The sequence below is a fragment of the Lacerta agilis genome, chromosome Z, assembly GCF_009819535.1.
Source record: "Lacerta agilis isolate rLacAgi1 chromosome Z, rLacAgi1.pri, whole genome shotgun sequence".
NCBI classification, from domain to species: domain Eukaryota; kingdom Metazoa; phylum Chordata; class Lepidosauria; order Squamata; family Lacertidae; genus Lacerta; species Lacerta agilis.
The window spans coordinates 9,152,182-9,172,680 of record NC_046331.1 but is presented as its reverse complement, the minus strand read 5'-3'; the positions used below and the strand labels follow the sequence as shown (position 1 = coordinate 9,172,680).

General features: G+C 43.1%; 1 protein-coding gene across 7 annotated transcripts in view; it reads right to left on the bottom strand.

Annotated features, from left to right (window-relative positions):
* GARNL3 (GTPase activating Rap/RanGAP domain like 3) overlaps positions 1-20,499 on the bottom strand; it is a 94,049-nt gene that overhangs the window by 32,393 nt on the left and 41,157 nt on the right. For all 7 annotated transcript variants that reach the window (XM_033137185.1, XM_033137189.1, XM_033137191.1 and 4 more), the window contains 5 exons: positions 4,275-4,349; positions 3,191-3,290; positions 2,569-2,687; positions 2,044-2,108; positions 1,860-1,923 (listed from right to left, as the gene is read on the bottom strand). In XM_033137185.1, coding sequence (XP_032993076.1) covers positions 1,860-1,923; positions 2,044-2,108; positions 2,569-2,687; positions 3,191-3,290; positions 4,275-4,349 — 423 coding nt within the window. The remainder of the gene's footprint in view (positions 1-1,859; positions 1,924-2,043; positions 2,109-2,568; positions 2,688-3,190; positions 3,291-4,274; positions 4,350-20,499) is intronic.

The following is a 20,499-nucleotide window of genomic DNA, read 5'->3' as shown; positions in this document are numbered from 1 at the left end:
GGCAACCACACTGTTTTTCAATACTGGCCTCTTGGTTAGGATTGGAAAAAGTAACATCTCGCCCTAGTCAAGTACTTGCAAGTTTTTAAATTGTTTAAATTGTTGTACTTCAAAGTCTTGTAACCTGCCCTAGGACCTTAGGGTGAACAACAACAACAACCACATGGATAAAAAATACCATTCAACCTTTGAACAGAAAGGTTGGGTGTCCAGGAAATGTCCAAACTGCAAAGAGGGAAATGTAATTAAAAGTGAGTCCAGGACAAGGTGTTACAAGCCACCTGCTGCTTTGGCATAGTGCCCAGCCACTACCCCTTAAGTCTAGTCATAGATATGCTAGCCATCTGCTCATGATCTCTTTATCCTGTTCAGCAGGCTACAGTTCATGCAGCTTTTCTTCCAGGACAGAGATGGAGAACCCCTGTCTTCCCCTCGCCTTAGTCTTCTCTTCTTTAGGCTAAACATACCCACTTCCTTCCATTTTTCTTCACAGGGCTTGTTTTCCAGGCTGCTGGCTGTCTTTGCTGCCTCCTCGGAATTCTTTCCAATTTGTCTCTACGCACATCTTGAAGTGATACCAAGGGGCTATATTTTTCCTTTCTGCTCCATGAACATTCAGACTTCTGCACCAGCTTCTCAGACATTCAACCCCCACTCCCTAGCAAACAACAGCCATAGGAATCCGCCTTATACTGAGTTAGCCCATTAGCCCATCTAGCTTAGCAATGCGTACACTGGCTCTCCAGAGTTTCAGACCTGGAGTTGTTGGGGATTGAACCTGGGACCTTCTCAATGCAAGGCAAATGTTCTACCCCTGCACTACAGCCCTTCTCTTATGATACAGCAACACAAGAAGCTGCCTTAGTCTGAGTCAGAGCATTAGCTCAATATTGTCTAAACTGACTGGCAATGACTCACTAAGATTTCAAGCAGGGGTCTCTCCCAGTCCTCCCCATTGATGCCAGGGACTGAAGCTGGGATCTTTTGCATGCAAAGCATCTGCTTTGAGCCACGGCCCTTGCTTTACCTTCCTTTGTCTCTGCCTGCTAGGCTTCAGCCATTTTTTACAGGCTTTGTTTCTCTTCCATCACGCCTCGCATTGAGGTTTCCTTCTTAGATATCACAGCACACATTCTGATAGATCATTTATCCTCTACAAGAGGATGAGATCACCACCCAGATGCTGGATTCCAGCTCATGGGCTTGTCACTGAACACACCAAGGACTGAAAATAAAACTGCCAATAGCACAATGCCGTTATACAAACCTATGGTGGAACCACACTTGGAATACTCTGTATGGTTGTGGGTGCCTCAAAAAAGGATATTGTAGAGATGGAAAAGGTTCAAAAAAAGGGGGAAACCAAAGTGATTAAGCAAATGGAGCAAGAGAGGATTAGACAAATTCAAGGAGGAAGAGACTATCAATGGCTAAGTTCTACCTCCACTGTGGGGGGCAGTATGCCTTTGAATACCAGCTGCTGGGCATCAAAAGTAGGGAGGGAGAGCTACTGGTGCTCAGGTCTGGCTTGTAGGCTTCCCATTGGGGCATCTGGTTGGCCACTGTGAGAATATAATGCTGGACGAAGTGGGTCTTTGGCCTGATCCAGTAAGGCTCTTCTTATGTTCTTAAGCTACACCATCTTAAAACCCTCTGCGAAACATTTAATTCCATTTATTAGATCTGTGGCTTTTGGATGGAGTCCTCAAAGCAACTCACCGCATTCATAAAACACATTTCTTTAAGTCTGTATTTGAAGCAAGTGTTTCCAAAAGACATCCCCAACCGGCTCCACAAAAATAAACACTCTTAAAATAGGATGGAGAAAAGAAATACTGAAAAAGCTTTGCAAAGCTCACCTTTTGAATTTCAGGGTGAAGAATTTCTCTAGGGCCTTTCTCAAATTTGTCAAGATTCATGGCACTGAAATGCAGGTGAAATTGTAAATTTCAGTGTTGTCTGTTCATGCGGAGCAACATGAGGAATATCTACTGCAATGATCTTTTAAGCATAATCTCTGCTGAATTGTTTTTAACTGCTTACCTTAAAATAGATTTCACAGACAAAGTTTTGGTAGGACTGTAAGGGAGGCATATTTTCAGAGTACCCTAGAAGAGAATTGCATTAAGACAGATGCTCCTTCTCAGATGACTTTGGGTATTTTTTTATACAAATGAAAATACTAAGTTAATTCAACCAATTACAAAAATATGCAGAACACTAATGGGTGAGGGTTGATTCAGATGTAACCCTCAAACATGGTTTGTGCTAACTGTAGCCTGAACCATGACTTCTGGCATAGTTTGTCAGATGGGGTTGGTTCACAATAAACCATGGTTTAGATGTGCGTCCGAACAATGTGAAAGATTCAAAAGGCCTTTGTGGAATGTAACAAATCAGTAAGCTGCAAGTCAGGGTGAAAGAAACTACTCATAATGGAAGCAGTGCCTGTTTTTCTATCATAGCCTTTCTAGCTTGGCATGCTCCACTGATTACCATGGATTATGAGAAACTAAGCTAAACAACTAGAACCAATACAAAAGAGCAGGCAAAATGTTTGTCCCTTACTGTTTTTCTCCAGAGGATTGCACGGTATTGAGGAACACGCTGATTGTTTTGGTCAGAGAGTACGACAGACAGAAAAAAGGGGTTCTTCTCTATGTCTGTTCCTACATAGTTCTGATGAACTGGGGAACAAAAACAGTGCCTGTTAAAAAATGCAAAACCAACCTGCAAAGGAACCCAAACTGTACACACAGGGGAATCCCATTTCTCATAGAGTAAAGCACATTAGTGCCGCATGCAAAATTCCCTGTGCGGAGACTAGTACCAAATTTAATGCCTCTGAACACAGATGGCCTACTTTGCTATTACAGAGGTGAGATTTGAACAGAGGCCATCCACAGTCCTTCAGTCTCTTTTAGCCAAGTGGGACAAGATGGTGGAGATCTGCCATAACATATACTCTAAAGGCTGGGAACTCAGTCCTATCAGTTAATAAAGGTGGTTGCATAGATGTGGTCACATGGCTAAAGTTAAAATGGTCTCATTTGAAAAAGGAACTCTCAGAGAGAAACTCACTCTGATCAAAGCAAGAGAAGACGCTGCTAATGATCAAAGCAGAGTTTGATTATTCAAGAATGTTGTAACTGATGCAGGCATGTGCACACAAATAAAAAAGTGTAACTACCTTTTCCTAGAAAATACTTGAAGTACCATCTGGTGTGGTACTCTGGGTTCTCCAAATGCACATCTGTTCTGCGCCATGTACCAGGGGCATAATCTGTATTCTGGAAAGAAAAGAGAAACCAGGAAGTCATTTAATTCAAGGCTCCCCACACAGAAACAGCAAACAGGATGTGGAATGGAGGAGGGTAGAGGGAGAGAGAGAAGTAGGCATTTGAAGCAGCTGGCAGCCCAGCCCCTTATTGGGTGTCCTTATGCTGGAGGATCTGCACTTGACACCTATTAACTACTGAACCCACTTTAAGGTCCTGCTACTTAGATGTACCCAGGTGGCGCTGTGGGTTAAACCACAGAGCCTAGGGCTTGCTGATCAGAAGGTCGGCAGTTCGAATCCCTGCGATGGGGTGAATCCCGTTGCTCGGTCCCAGCTCCTGCCCACCTAGCAGTTCGAAAGCACGTCAAAGTGCAAGTAGATAAATAGGTACCGCTCCAGCGGGAAGGTAAACAGTGTTTCCGTGCGCTGCTCTGGTTTGCCAGAAGCGGCTTTGTCATGCTGGCCACATGACCCGGAAGCTGTACGCCGGCTCCCTCGGCCAGTAACGCGAGATGAGCGCCGACACCCCAGAGTCGGACACGACTGGACCTAATGGTCAGGGGTCCCTTTACCTTTACCTTACTTAGATGTAAAACCCTAAACAACTCTGTACCAGGTTACCTGAAATACTGTCTTCCCCACCACTGCCTGTTAAGGGCATTGAGATCAACAAATGGAACCTGGCTAGCTTTGCCACACTCTGATGATTATAGGCTTGTGATAATGCAGAGGTGGGCTTTTCACTGGTGGCACAAGTGCTGTGGAATGCCTTCCTTGCTGAAATACCAGAGGCCCCAACAGCATTGGCATTCTCCAAGAAATGTACTATGTTAGGGGGAAAGTGTGTATAATAAAAAGAACGTGTTTGTGAGCACAACTTACAAAATGCATTATATTTAGGGCAACCAGCTTGCAAAAAGGTGTAAATCAGAGAAACCTGTAGTAGGGATACCAGGGCACTGGAGTTCCCTTGCACTGTAGTGAGTCCTCCTACCTCATCAACAGAGCCATTTTCCACCCGGAATCGCCCAGCTCTTTGGATAGCTCCATCAGCGTCACTGGAAATGAGCTGTGCCATGAAGGGGAAAAGTAAACATTAGAACAGCAAGCCTTGATTCTTCGTCTTCTAAGCATTCTTTCGGATGCAACTCATTGGTAGCAGGTGCTTTAAATATCTGTATTGTTTGGATGCCATCTAATGGAGACATCGTATTTATCTCACTGCTGAGAAAAGAGCAATTGGAGCGAAAGAGAGGTTTGTCATCATCACTCAATCTACGAGTGACCCTCCTCCAGGCAGCAGGGGCAGCCTCTCTCCCTACCACAAGGCACATGGATTTCCCAAGAGGCAGGAGCACCAAACCCAAAGGCAAACTATTTCATAGAAAGGTGAACCAAACCCAGAAAGGGGATGGTTATGTTTCATAGGAAGGACCACTAAGGCTTCATCTACACACACAGAAGCAGAATGAAGTGCCAGAAGGGACTGTACCACTTCCTACGACTCTCTCTCTCTCTCCCTCTTTCTCACATATACAACTTGCAGACTGAAGCCGTTCAGCCTATTTTGCCATTCATTCTTCTGCATGTATAGACCTGTCCCGTGAAGCAACTTTTCAAAGACTGTGATTCCTAGTGTCATGGTCCCACTACGAATATATACATTGTTTTGGAGTGGATGTTCAAACTATTAAAACAGGAATTCTATAAAGAGGCAGATCGAGATTAACAACATAACAGGTTGTATTCATAACGGAATGGAAAAGCAAATAAGTACAAAGGTATGTTTGTTAGTGAGGGCACTGTTACATATCTTTTTCATTAAAAAAAATGTGTATACCGCAATTTCATTTAAAAAAATCGAAGTGGTTTGCAACAATTATATATAACCACAACCCCCTGCATATTTACAGTAAGAATTTATTTTAATTCAGAAACCTTCATCTAAGGGATCTAAGAATCCCATCTGCACTGATTTCTCAGACCCACTAACTGCTTTTTAAAAGATAAATGCCAATACAGGCTTACCAATATTCTGCCCTCCAGCCAACTTCCCCTCCATCTTAAACTGATAAGCTGATTCTCCAAGTATTTCCCCCTTTCTATCCAGTCAGGCTCTAGAACACAGTGAATTACCACCAGCTTTCCTCTCTATCAGCTTCTAACCTTCCACTTATACCCCCTGGCCTAATTTACCTCCCTCCAGCTCCCAAGCCAACAGATGGACATTTTTATAGCAGACAGTACATTATGGTCATAGTCAACTTTACAACAGTTCTGTAAGCTGGGTCAGAATTATTTCCCATATAGCAAATAATGTCTGAGCGGGGGAAGGGTCTGAGGGGTGTGTGTGTCTTGTCTATTTTATTAATTAATTCCCACAACATTTTAATACCTCTTGATGGAAATAAAACCTCAAAGTGGTTCACCAAAAGAGTAAGACAAAAAATGATCAGCTAAAAAAAAAACAATTCTTTAAAACAATTAAAAAATAATTAAAATCAATGATAAGCTAAAAACAGATTGAATCACACGGCAGCTTCTACATGTCTGGCAAGGCTAGCCTAAACAAAAAAGTTTTAATCAGGTACCAAAAAGAAGTGCCTGCCTGTTGTTCATATGCAGGGAATTTCAAAGTGTGGGCTATTTATTTACATCCAGCTTTTTCAAGCCAGTTTTCCAAAGCAAATAACAGCAACAGCAACAGCAACAACAAAAACAAAGAATAAGAATAAGAGTAGTTTGGATTTGATATCCCGCTTTATCACTACCCGGAGGAGTCTCAAAGCGGCTAACATTCTCCTTTCCCTCCCTGCCTCACAACAAACACTCTGTGAGGTGAGTGGGGCTGAGAGACTTCAAAGAAGTGTGACTAGCCCAAGGTCACCCAGCAACTGCATGTGGAGGAGCGGGGAAGTGAACCTGGTTCACCAGATTACGAGTCTACCACTCTGAACCACTACACCACACTGGCTCTCAGTGAAATAGGCACAGAAAAGATTTCTTAGGATACACCACAAAGGTTTGGTCCACACCCACAACAAAATAAGGCAGCAGAATGGACCATGCCACTTCATAATACAGGTGGGGCATATCACCATGGAATATGGCCCATGTGCAAAACTATCTTTAAACTATAAAAGACAATGCAAAAACAAAACAAAAAACATACCATTTTTTTAAAAAAAGACTAAGATCTAAGGCCAAGTGGTGAGTTTGTGGCTAAGATGAGACTGGAACCAGTAGCCTTTTGGACCACAGCTCATTCTCTTAGTCACTATGCTATGTTACAGCAGTGCCAACAGGCAGTGGTGGAGCTTCATGCTCCAGCACTGGGGGGCGGAGAGCAGGTGGGGGCGTGGCTGGTGCGCATCCTGGGGCGTGGGGTGCGTCCTGAGGGTGTGGCACACCGCCTGTGGGGGTGTGGCACCCAGTGCAGGCAGGTGGGGCAACCACGATGGCACCCCACCAGGATCGTGCTGCCAGGGGCGATGTGCTCCCCCCGCCCCCTTCTTCCTCCGCCAGTGCCAACAGGTGTGTTTGTACTAGGGATAACAGTTGGGATATATGAAAGAGAAAAGATGTACACACGAGAAGGCTGATAGGGGAAATAATGGGAAAGGGGTCGCTGGAACACCTGAATGAGGATTAAATGGTAACTCCATGGATGCCATGTGCAAAAGGAAGTGAGTTGAGATGTTTTAGAGCATGGTTGGCTAACCTGTGGCAGTCTAGATGTTGCTGAATTACAACTCCCATCAGCCCCAGCCAGCTTGGCCAATAGCTAAGATAGAAATCATTGTTCAAGAATATCTAGTGGGCCACTCCCTGCATGAAATGGAAATCTCCAGCCAAGAACCGGGACAATGTCATGATCCAGTGAAAGAAGGTCAGGCACGTGACAGGCGGGAGCAGGAAGGATGAGCACAGTCTGTAAGCTGAGCATTCGTAAGCAGCTTATTCCCCAAAGTAAACCTGTTTCTGAGAGTTGAGATTGCAGGCTAAAAATGCTCCTCTGTAAAAGATTCTTCTCACTTACAAAGCTAGATGGGAACAAGAAGGGCTCAATAATAGACTTCTCCATGATACGTTTTGTTTTTGTTTTTATAACCACCACCACCACCTCCTCCTCCTCCTCCTCCTCTTGGTTCATCTTCTTGGATGCTGGAACATTCAATCACACGGGACTTTAGTTGCATTCCGAAACAGCACAGCCTTGGCAAAGGCTTCCAATTTCAGTAAGAATATGCCCCCAGATTTGCTAGTTTCTTCTTCCCTTCCAATCAATTTTCCTTTTGTGACATGCCTTTTTAGATTGTAAGCTAGTGTTGCTATATTTTGAAGAGCAAAAAAGGGGACATGGAGCCTCCTTGCCTTCCACTGCGTGAACACACTGCCGTCACACACACCATACCCTCCAACTTTTCACTGATTAAAATTGGGGCCTCCTATTCAACAACTACAACAACAACATTTATTTTATTATTTATACCCCGCCCATCTGACTGGGTTGACTCAGCTACTCTGGGTGGCTTCCAACGTACATAAAAACATAATAAAACATTAAACATTTTAAAAACTTCCCTACACAGGGCTGCCTTCAGATGTCATCTAAAGACATAATGGGAAAAGGAAATAGAATATGAAGATCCAAGCAGTATGGTGATCAAAGGAAAGGAGCAAAGCTTTTAGGGAAAAGATGCAGTGCCAAGTGCTTCAGCCATTTCCTCCACTCTTTCCCCCCACCCCAACCCCCAACACTTTCTTTGCTAGGTTCTTCAGCCAGCTAAGTTTTCAAGATTTATTAAACAGACACACCACACACACAAAATGGGGAGGGAGGCTTTCCCTGACCTTACATGAGAACTTACATTCAAGAATTGTGTTTAGAGGTACCCAAGGTGATTTGGTTCATCTCCACACTAGCTATCCAAATGTCCATTGGCCTTAGACAAATAACTTTTAATTAGGACTGAGAGAGCTTGGGGAATTCTCTTTACTAGCAAGCTCTCTCTCATTTCTTAGAACTTTCTAATTGCAAAATAGAGTCAGCTTAATTGCAATCAATGGATAATGCACTGTGGTGGTGATCCTGGCATTGAGGCATGCAGAGTATATGGGAGACCCTTAGGGGGGGAAAGGGGAAGGGGAGACAGAGAGAGAGGCCCGCTAAGGGAGCCTTTCTCACCTGCTCATGGGCGGCTTACTGAGCACCATCTGGCATGGCCAACAGCTCGGAGAGGTCTAGGTAGCAGCCTTGGGTCTGCCATTCAATGATGAGCCCAATCTCAACATCCACAATGTGGGGGCACCATGGAGATAATAAAAAGGTTAAAAGTGATCCTCACATGCACACTTCCTGGCTCTGCTTGCAAAGCAAGTATTTGCACAGAGAGCAGGCACATCCATAGAGATAGGAAAAAGAGTGATACTCGCACGCACACTACCTAGCTCTGTTTGCAAAACTCCCAACATTTTGGCAAATTCAAAAAATCCACCCGGACTGAAATGTTTACTCCCCAAAAAGAAGACCTGTCAAGGAGAAACTGGATGTATGGCACCCCATGGCAAGCTACTCTGCGGAGTTTTTTTCTGGACTGGGAATAAAACAACAACAACATTTAAACAAGCTAAGCCAAGGAATATGGAGGGGAAGATGATATAAGGGCAGGAAGATTTAAAAAAAAAAAAGGGTTGCAAACCGGGACATGCACTTCCGGGTTTGAAGTGTTTGTAATCCAAAACGTATGCAAAACAAGACGTATGCAAACCAAGGTACCACTGTACAACTAATTTAGAGCTCAGGAACCTGCCATGTTTCCCAGTCTAGGAAAATGTTCTAATTATAGGACAGAAAGAAGAGAAGCAGCATTAACAGGCATCTCAAACACCAAGGCTTTATTTATAGTATAGAAGACTATCAGTATTACCCCCAGGGAAATCTAACCATTTCTCTGCACCATTCTTGGGTGGGTGTGCACCAGCGTTGAGCGGTGGTTTGCAGTAACAACGCTCTGCAATTTAAAACGTTTTAACCGCCCCTGTAAAGTTGTTTTGTGGTTTGCTGCAGACAGAAACCACCAGTGATTTCTAACCACACAGGCCAAAATGGAACCACTGAAAGCATTCCCCCGCAATGCACCACCACAACCAACAAGAAAGACCAGTGTCTAACTTTGAAAAATACAGTAACTGTGGGAAGTGAATGAATGAATGAATGTGAATGAGAGAAAAAGGGAGAAAGGAAACAAAAGGAGTTGGATAAACAAAAGAGAAAAGACAAACAGACTAGTTTCTCCGCAGACGGACAGTGACTAATAATGCCAATAAAAGCTTAATGAGGTATACAAAAATCAAATGTGGTTTCAGGGATATCACCTTGTCCAACATCTGATTATTCGTCAGGGGAAACAGGCAGGAGAGCTTGGTCCACATTTCCTGTCAGAAATAAAAGTTCCTTCTGGGGCCAGGCAAAGAATTGTGGGAAATTGTGCCACAGACACTTGTTGTCAAGGGTTGTAGAGCTTGAGCCAGGAACCGGTGAGCTACAGTGGACCATGGGCGCTCAACCCCCAGAGCCGCCAAATGGGAGAAAGGTGTGCCACATCGGCTTCTGTGACTGGGAGGCAGATATTTTGAAGGGTCTGGATTTAGCGAGCCACCTAATAAATATATTAGCTGCCTGACCTTCTGCCTGAACAAGTTATGGCAATGTGCACACACACACACACACACACACACACACACACACACATATATATATATATATATATATATATACACACCTGAGCTACTACACCAATTAAAGGTGTTAGTAGTGCTACATGGATTGGGACCCAAGTACCTAAAAGAGCGCCTTCCCTAATATCAACCATTTCAGACCCTACAATCGGCAAGTGTGGCCTTGTTAGCAGTTGCCGACTGAGGGCTGCCCAGTTGACATTGACCTGTGACAGGACCTTCCTAGTGGTGTTTCCCCATTTATGGAATGCCCTCCCTGCTGATGTGCATCTGTCTCCCTCTTTATAGACTTTCAAAAGTAAGTTAAAAACATTCCTGTTTACCCATGTATTTGTTGGCTGAAAGTCACTGGTCCTGGCAACCTGGAAATCACTGGGTGAGAGAATGTGACAGTAAAAAAAAAAAAAAAACTCCTTCTACATTTTAAAGCCATTTTTAGAATGTTTTTTACAATCTTAACACTAGAGTAGTATGTGCAAAAGGAAGGCCTTTCAAAATTCTCGACCATATCTGTGGGCAAAGAAATTGAAGGGAACATCTTGTGCAGTTACTCCAGGAGGTAAGAAAAAATTCCAACAGTTTCTTGGTGGCTAGTAGCTATGGTGGCTATATTCTACCTCCACCGTCGAAGGCAGTATACTTCTGAATACCAGTTGCTGGGAATCAGGTGGGGTAGAGTGCTGTTCCTTGGGGGTTTAGCATAGGCATCTGGTAAAGGTAAAGGGACCCCTGACCATTAGGTCCAGTCATGGACACTCTGGGGTTGCGGCACTCATCTCGCTTTACTGGCCGAGGGAGCCAGTGTACAGCTTCCATGTCATGTGGCCAGCACGACTAAGCTGCTTCCCATCAGCGGTATCTATTTATCTACTTGCACTTTGACATGCTTTCAAACTGGTAGGTTGGCAGGAGCAGGGACCTAGCAATAGGAGCTCACTCTGTCACGGGGATTCGAACCGCCGACCTTCTGATCGGCAAGCCCTAGGCTCTGTAGTTTAACTCGGAGCACCACCAGCGTCCCCCAGGCATCTGTTAGGTCACTGTGAAAACAGGATGGTGGAATAGATGGGCTTTTGACTCGATCCAGCAAGGCTCATATTCTCAAGGGATAAGCCCCTTCTGCCTCCCGTAGTCCAGATCCAACAACTGATCCTGTGCTGGGTAATACTCTGCCAGTCTAGACTTGGTAACAGACAAAACTGACTCAGCCTTACCCTGACTGATAGACTTTGCAGAGGACTTAACAGTTGTCCAAGTGGGAACAACTGAAGCCATACCCCTCCTGCCCTTGTGGTCTCCTGCCAATAGACGCCTTTGTTTGCTGGGAAAAGATACTGAGCTCTTGCCAATAAACTCTGCTAATGTTTGGAGGCAAATTCACAGCATGTTTCAGCTGGCTGGTTTCTGAGCTGTCTCCCCCGTCAATGCTGCTTGGATTGACCCAGATGCTGCTCGGCCAGATTTATGTTCCCACGTTCCAGACGTGCTCAGAGAGATTATAAGGCTTTTTATTCTTAGTATTTCACTTAAAGCAGCCAGCAGTTTGCAATTAAAGAATTGAATACACTTCACTCCTGGGCTGTTTTTGGCCAAGTTGGCCAGCCATAAATGTTAAGGTCGCAGGGTGTATATAACCACCGTCCAAGGTTTATCAACATAGGAAGCTGCCTTACAGAGAGTCAGAACACTGATCTATCTAGGTTAGTGTTGTCTACAAAGTCTGGCAGTGACTCTCCAGGGTTTTATACAGGGATTTGTTCCCAGTTATACCTGGAGATACCTGGGACTGTCTGTGTGCAAAGGAGATGTTCTGTGAGTGAGCTGTGGCCCTGATCTCTTTTCGTAGAAATAGTCTGTGCTATTCAGTGCTTCATCTAACAGGCTGGCAGAGTGAAAAGATTTAGCAATTTAGTTCAAGTCAACAGGTTGAAAAGCAGTCCTCACACTAACCTGGGTTGCAATCTATCTAGTTTTACTGATTTTATTTCACCCCCCCCCCATTTATATATAATGTCCACTTGGTTTATATCCTGCCCCTGTAGAGTCAGGTTTTTGGTTGTTGTTGGGTTTTGTTTGTTTGTTTGGAAAGGCCTGGGTAAGTGCCATTTCCTATTCACTTACCTATTCCTATACCTTAGCATGAATTTACCAGATCAGAACAAAACCCCATCAACTGCTGTGTTTTAAAAGCAGCAGACTAGGTTACTTTAGCAGATTAACTGCCAGCCCCTGTTTATCCCCTAGTACCCTCAATACCAGGGTTAGGCAACGTGGTGCCAACCATATGATGTTAGACTATAACTCACATCAGCTCCAAACACCGTAGCCAATGTTGGGAGCTGTAGTCCAGCATCTTGTGGAGGGCACCACATTGGCTACCTCTGCTGTATACCGATTACCCTTCACATTGCACTAGTTTCCACCTTTGCCATAAGCATTTTTATGTAGCTCTGTTAGATTGAACCACAAACACACTAGAAGGAACCTTCCTTCTGCCTTTCTCTATTCTGTGCTCTCAAGAACCCTCTGAGACTGCACCCCTTGCTTCCCAGGAAAAACATAACGGCAAGGTCTCCACCAGCCTGGTTCCATCCATTGGCTATAGAAGCAGCAGCTGCAGGGAGTTTGCTGTCTCGACACTTCCAAAAAAATACCACTCTACTCCAACTTGCTAGTTGCACTGGGGCTGCGTATCCAGAACCCCCCTCCATTAGCCAGAGGACTAAAGGCCACTGGGGAGCTGCCCTCCCAGTCCCCAAGAAATAATATAATGGCAAGGAGACCAGTCTGGCCACATCCATTGACCAGAGGAGGCTCAGCTGCAGGGAGTTTGCATCTCCCTCCTTGATAGTAAGCACACTTGGATCCTAATGTGAGTTCACTTGGAACTGAAGAACCATCAGGCCTATGATTTACTGGGTATATGAAGTGGGAGTTTTGGTTTTCTACTGTGCTATTTTCTGAGGAAAAGAGATGCTGGAACTCACCATGAACACCTCCCTTGTTCTGTTATAATGGCAATGGCACCCATCTGAGAGGTGCCAGAACTGAGTTCCAGCGAGTTCCAGCTGAAAAAAGCCATGTTTTGTGTTGTTAACAACATATATTGTAACTAGGGATGGGAGAGAAATTCAACTCAAGCACAGACTGAGTCCTACGTTATTTGCACTTTCTGAAACAATGTGTGCAAACTGGAACACTGCCATCCTTCAAATCTCTGAATTTTGCAATACAGCTCTCTAGCTAAGCAATGTGCACAAAAATATACCATGGGGAAGTGTCCCTAAAAATAACATTTAAAAATGTCTTATATTAGAGAAAACAGCTTTGCAAAAATGTGTATATTGGTCAAAATCACATACAGAACCATCATGTTATGAGAATATTGCACTAAAATGCTGATGAATTCTCATGAGAATCTTTTAAACATGTTGTTGTTGTTGTTTAGTCATTTAGTCGTATCCAACTCCAATATGATGCTGTATTATGAAGAACTGAACTAAAGATTAGAGAGATGAGAAACTGAAATTAACAATTCTGCCTATAACTACATGGAACTTGCCTTGAGAATCATTTGACTGAAAGGTGGGGTATGAACATTCAATATAAAATCAATCAGGCTCCGTGCCTTGGAGCCAATAAAGCCGATAAAACAAAGAAGTGAGGTCTGCATATGAACACTCCCCTTTTCTTTGAGGTCCCTAGCCCTTGTGAGCCCTTACATATCGCCTGGAGATACTATGAAACATATTGGTATTAACAGAATCGGATCCCCTTTGTCACAACAGCATATGCCGGATCTGAGTGCTGAGAGACGTCACTTGTTTGCAGAACCTTCACTTTAAAAAGATCATCCAGCGTCTGGCTTATATCACCCATGTATTACTCTGAACTGGAAATTGCGTTATATTTCAACATTTCCAAGCTCAGCGACACACGCAGCCTTTGAAAGCTGCCAGAGAAGGCTGGATGTAAACAGAACTTGTCTGGTTTTACTTATATAGAATTTTTTACGGTGAATCTTTGGCTCCAATTTGATATTCTCTCTCTCTCTCTCTCTCTCTCTCTCTCTCTCTCTCTCTCTCTCTGCTGTGCCCGGAAATGACTGTTATTAGCAGCATAAAAGAATGCTGTCGCATGGAGCAAATGGCAAAATTGACTAGGACTGAGCCACAGGGACAGGTGGCATAAATCAGGAGACTTCTGGAGAATTTAGTGAAGTGTTGTTGTTTTTTTAAAAAAGAGCAGAAGCGAAATCTGGGTAATCTCATTACAGCCATGGCTGCAAGCTGAAAGGGAAAGCACCATGGCTTGGTGGCATGTGGAAGGTCAATCCCCGACATCACCAGGTAGGGCTGAGAAGGAACCCCAGACTGAAACTCTGTGGAGGGTCACTACTAGTCACTGCGGAGAATACTGAGCTAGATGGACCAAAGGTCTGATTTGGTGCAAGGCAGCTTCCTACATTCCTATGAGGGGTAGGCCAATTTTGCTCCCGTACTTAAAAGGGAGTGGGGGCTTCTAACTTGAAACTGGAAGCTTAATTCTGGTCAATGAATCAATACATCTACATATAGAAGGGGGGAAATAAATCACGAAGGAAGATCAAAATCTCTCCAAAGGTGCTTCAGAAGGATGGCCTTCTCTACATGAGGCTCATGCCCCTGGAGATCTGGAGATGAATCCCCTCTGCGCCACTCAGACAGATGCCAACAGCACAAAGCCTGTCAGAAAGAGAATGCAGGCACCTACATTGCATTCTCTCTCAGCACTATTCCCCAGACCCGCTCCCAAAACAGGTTTCAGCACCACGTTTAATTAAAAAAAGTGCAGAGGGTCATCCTTATGAATGCTTGAGAGGATAACATCCAACCACAGAAAGGAATGTGATATTTCAGCAGCGGCAGCAGCAGCAGACAGAGCCCCTTTAAGGATATTGGGAGTTTATAATGTACATCAGGGATGGAGAGCATTTCTTTCTATGCAGGGCTGCTGACCTATCAGAAAAGGTAATTGGAAACTGGTTGGTGGGCAGTGTGGGATCTGTTAGTAGGCAGAGCCAACTATACTTTCTCTCTCTGCCACCCTCTTCTCTCTCTCCCTACTGAATGCGTTGTGCAAGTGTTGCTGAGCTTAACCCTGTTTGCTTCATTTAGAAGGCTTCCTTGTGTCCAGATTGCAGGCACGGCCCATGTTGTTATGGTTTAAGGAAGCCACTTCCAAATCATGTCATAATCTGGTTAGTTTGTATTACCTAGAAACAGGAGCAAAGTGGTGTGCATTTGTGGTCCCTAATCTGTCACAGGATCTGGTCACCTGAAACCTTCAGAAGTATCAAAGCTGATTCGAAGATTAAAAACAGGGGAAGCTTCCTTATACTGAGACACACACATTGGTACATCTAGTTCAATGCTGTCTACATGACTGGCAGAGACTCTAGGACTTTAGACAGAGGACATTTCTGGCCCTATCAGAAAATCTCAGGGATCAAACCAAGGTAATAATAATAATAATAATAATAATAATAATAATAATAATAATAATACTACAAAGCAGATGTTCTACCACTGAGCTACAGCCCTCACCCATGAGATCTGGTTTTCCAAACACCTACATGCTCTTAATTCAAAACCTTAGAACTTTCTCACCTGCACTGTCTCAGTGAGGTATGCTTGAAACCTGGTATTCTCTAAGATAGAATCATTCAATCTTGACTTCCTTCCCCTCATTTCTACAGATGCAACTTTTGCAATGTCCATCATTTAAGCTATTTCACAGAATAATGTTATGTTCACTTTCTGATGCTCACTGGGGTGCGGTTGAAGATCCCAAAAACCTAGTGGCTTTCCCTGGTGGGAAACTCATTGCACATTTTCTATAAGCGATTTTTGACAAATCTCACCCCTTTCAGAACCAGCCTAACTGCTTCACCCTAGCTTTCTACATGTCATTGTCGGATTTTAATCAAGGGGAACGGTGAAAGGGAACAAGGTTAAATCTCCCTCTTCCACTAGTGCACTCCTTGTCCAACTCTTCTCTATCCTGTGACTGCTATTACCACATTAAAAAAACAGCTTGGGATATCCTAAACACAAACTCTAGCCACATCTAATGGCCTTTACCAGCCAATTGCAGCTTGAAACTGCATTTTTTGAGAGGCAGGCAGAATATGCACAAGGAACCAAGTTAGAAGCTGCATTAACAAAAAGAAGAATTATGTTTGATTACAAGGATATAAAACTCTTTAAGATATTTCTTCTTAGGAAAATTCAGGTGGGTAGGAGATATTAAATCTCTTACCAGATGAAAACTAAAAGCAATTTCATTCATATGCATTTTTTGCTGTTATTGGGTTTGTTTGTTACTGGGGCTGCTTTCTGCCTACAGTGAATCACCTGCCTGCTGGTCATCTGTCAAAGGGAACCAGATAGATCTACATATGAAATAGGCATCAACTAACTATAAATATATATAAATAAACAAGCCACCTTTCCCACTACATAAGGCTTGCCGTGAGTGTTAAAATCTTCCTCTTCTAAATAGTTCTCCCCTCCTTTTGTTGTCACTGAAAAAAACGCCTTTTAAATTGCCACACTTTTTTTTTTAAAGGTAAATTTGAAATCATTGTTTTTCTTTTTTTGTCTTAGAAGCCGCATACTGGCTTCTAAGCCAAGCAAGGAGGGACACACAATAACTCAGAAATAAAACAGGAAGCATTTTAAATGAGTCTATATATAGAGACCACCTTTCACAAATCCAGGTGTGTGTTTTTTAAAAAAGCACCACTAGCTACCACCCCTTTCACCCAAATCAGAAGTTCTCCAACACCATGGATATTTTTAAGCCTGTAAAAAGTGATAATTATGCCCCAAAACAGATTGGCTTTTTTCCAGCTTTGGCCACTCAAAAGACGCATTTGTTGCCAAGGCAGTCACATGAACTCTACTGCTTTGTAAAAATGTGCAAATTATGTTGATGTGAATTTTGTTTCTTATAGTGCATTTGGATCCTGCCGTTCCTCCAACGAAGTAAAGGTTGGTATGCCTCATTCTCTGCCCCGTCCTTCCTTTTATCACTACAATAACCCTGTGAGATAGGTTAGGCTGAGAGTGCAAAAGTATAAAGTCACCAAGTAAGCTTCATGAGTAAGGGGGCACCTGAACTTGGGTCTTCCCAGTCTATCACACTAACCACCAGACCATACTGACTCTCATAGCCCTGCAACAATTGCTCTCTTTACCTTTTAAATCTTCAGCCTTTGCATGTTCCACACTACACCCACATAGGGAAGGGCTGTAGTTCAATGGCAGCATTCTGGTCATCTCCAGGCAGGACTGTGAATGACCCCTGCTTGAAACCCTGGAGAGTTACTGCCAGTCAATATAGACCATATTGACTTAGATGGACTGATGGTTATGACTCTGTGTAAGACAGCTTCCTATGTTCCTATGAACACATGATATAGGCACCTACCAGTGCTCACACTCTCAAAACATACATGTGTTAAACTGAGTCAGTCCAGTGGTTCATTGAGTCTAGCATTATCAACTCTTGAGTGGCAGAAAGCCTCCAAGGTCTGAAATAAGACTCAGCTATACAGCTGCAGAAGACTCCCTGGAAAAGACCCTGATGTTGGGAAAGATGGAGGGCACAAGGAGAAGGGGACAACAGAGGATGAGATGGTTGGACAGTGTTCTCGAAGTGACTGGTATGAGTTTGGCCAAACTGCGGGAGGCAATGGAGGATAGGGGTGCCTGGCATGCTCTGGTCCATGGGGTCACGAAGAGTCGGACACGACTGAACGACTGAACAACTGAACAACAACAACATACAGATGCAAATAAAACATTTTAAGTGTGTTTTATGTGCAATATATAATGTGACACTAGATGGCAATGAGGAGCCTTATGGAAAATTCAATGTACTGTATTTTTCAGTGTGTAAGATGAGGTTTTTTATTATTAAAAATGCTAGAAATTGGGGGTTGTCTTATACACAGATAGTGCAGAGGTGGGACGGGTGATTGGTGGCTGCGGCAAGGTCTGCTGGCGATTGGCTGGTGCGGCAATTGGGCGTGTGATTGGCGGCTGCAGATGATTGGTGGCTTCATCAATGCATGCAATTGGCAGTGGCAGTCAAGCAGGTGAGCGATTGTCGGCAACCCCCCCCCCAAAAGCTCAACAAGTCTGGGCAATCCCCCTGAAAAAAAAAAGCTTAACAACTCTGGGCAATCTCCCCCCATTTCCTCAATTTGGAGTCCCAAAAAATAGGGGTTGTCTTATACATGGGAGCGTGTTATACACGGAAAAATACGGAATTTTTTAAAACGCTTTAAAAAAAAAAAGCATTTTCAAAACGGTTTTTATATATGTATGGATTCCACTATAGATATCTTGCTGGTGGTGATCCTTTTAGCTGGAGGTGCTGAGGACTGGACCCATAATTTAGGAATATAAATCCCCTGAATTATTTGCTTTTATACTGTTGTTTTATCAGTTTCAGATTGTATTTTTGTTTAATGGATAATGCCTCTAAATTGTACATATACTGCTTAGATTTTTTTTAAATTAAGGTTTGTTTATTTTATTTATAAAAGCATTTATCTACTGTCATTTCACAAAAGGTTGGGGTACAACATTAAAACATAAAACACTATTAAAAACAGATTATCAAAAGGTCACTATTGCCTAAGTACATGGACAGAGCACTTTCCTCTAAAAAGTAGTAAACACTGATGGAAAATGAGAAACAGAAAAGAAGAACAGAGTGGATCATAAATGGACCAATGGCCCATGTAGTCCAGCATTCTGTTTTCACAGTGGGGGGCCCCAGATGCTTGTGGGAAACCCACAAGCAGGACCTGAGCTCATCTGGTATTTGGAAGCATTACTGCCTCTAGTTGTGGAGGAAGAGCATAGTCACCTTGGCTAGTTGCCATTGATAGGCTGTCAGGGGAGAAGGCTTTTTCTCCTTCATTTTGCGTTTAAATTTAAACATCCGAATGTCGAGTTTAAAATCTCCTCCTGAACAATTAACTGCCATGTCAGTGAATAAATTAGCTGCTTAAAAACCTGAAGGGTAATAAAATTTAGATCCTTAAAAAAAAAACCAGTAATAATAATGCATATGGAAAGAACATAATGTACCAAAAAGGGGGGTGGGGTGGGGTGGGGTGGGGAACAGCAATGCCTGAATTTCAATTGCTGCAAAGTTACCCAGAAAGGACAACCTAACACTGTACGCAACACTAATGTCTCACAACAAACGAAACTGATCTGTAAAAAACACAACTTGAAAAAAGAGACAACGCATGTATTTTTGTAAACTAAGAAATCTTTAATAATTTTTTTAAGGACAAAGCTTGGTGGAGTGATGTTATCTGACTACCCTTGCTTGAGTGAATTTATCTTTTAAAAAATCTCTAAATGACTTAAAGTGAATTACAAATATCTTCAAAACGGCTGGGAAACCCAAAAGAACTAATGAGGAATATATGCAATAACTACTGTATAAATGTATCTCTTTGGGAAGTCACAGTCAGTTCATTTTTATCTTATTACAGTGGGGAGGGGTGCAAATTAAGGCTGCATTCCTATCCATCAGGCACGTCCAACTCCCAAGAGACTGCGATCTACTCCCAGTATAAAAAAAACTGGCAGTGATCTACCCACTGTCATTGGAGGGAGGAGGAGTGTGCGTGGGGTGGGTGGATTGCCCAGAGTTGTTGAGCCCAGAGTTGTTGAGCTTTTTGGAGGGATAGGACTGCCCAGAGTTCTTCAGCTTTTATTTGTTAACTTTCGGTAAACTTTATTTAATTCTACGATCGATAAGGGTCCCACGATCTACCAGGATCAGCCAGGGATCTACCGGTAGATTGCAATCTACTGGTTGGACATGCCTCCTATACATTACAGGTGGATGAATGGATGGATGATGGATTAAGAAGAGAGAAGAGGGCACTACACTTACTTCCTACTTTGGTCCTGCCCACTTTCTGCTTTGTCAACCTTAATTGTTATTACTTAAATGTTTTTCAAATCTGCACCTTCATATAAAAATATGAATATAAATATATCAGAAGGCGGTACACAAACACAAACAGTAGTTACAGTAGAAACAATTTAAAATGTCAAACAGATGAGTAAAGGCTGGTTGGCAAAGAATCTCAGGCTTGAAAGGTATGTCTGAATAATAAGTTTTATTGGCAATGTGTTCTACAGGACAGGACTTACCACACTAAGGGCTTGGCCCTGGGTAAAGACACACCGAACCTCAGAGCCATGTAGGACCCCACTTTCACATCTGATCAACCCCCATGAACATAACTCCTGTCTACTTTTCCCCCTTTTTGTTTTATTTTCATCTCTAAAAAAGAAAGTGAAGGGAGAGGGTTGTTGTTTTGTTCTTTCTGTTTTAACTACTGTATATTATGGCGTATAAGACTACTTTTTAATCCAGGAAAATCTTCTCAAAAGTCG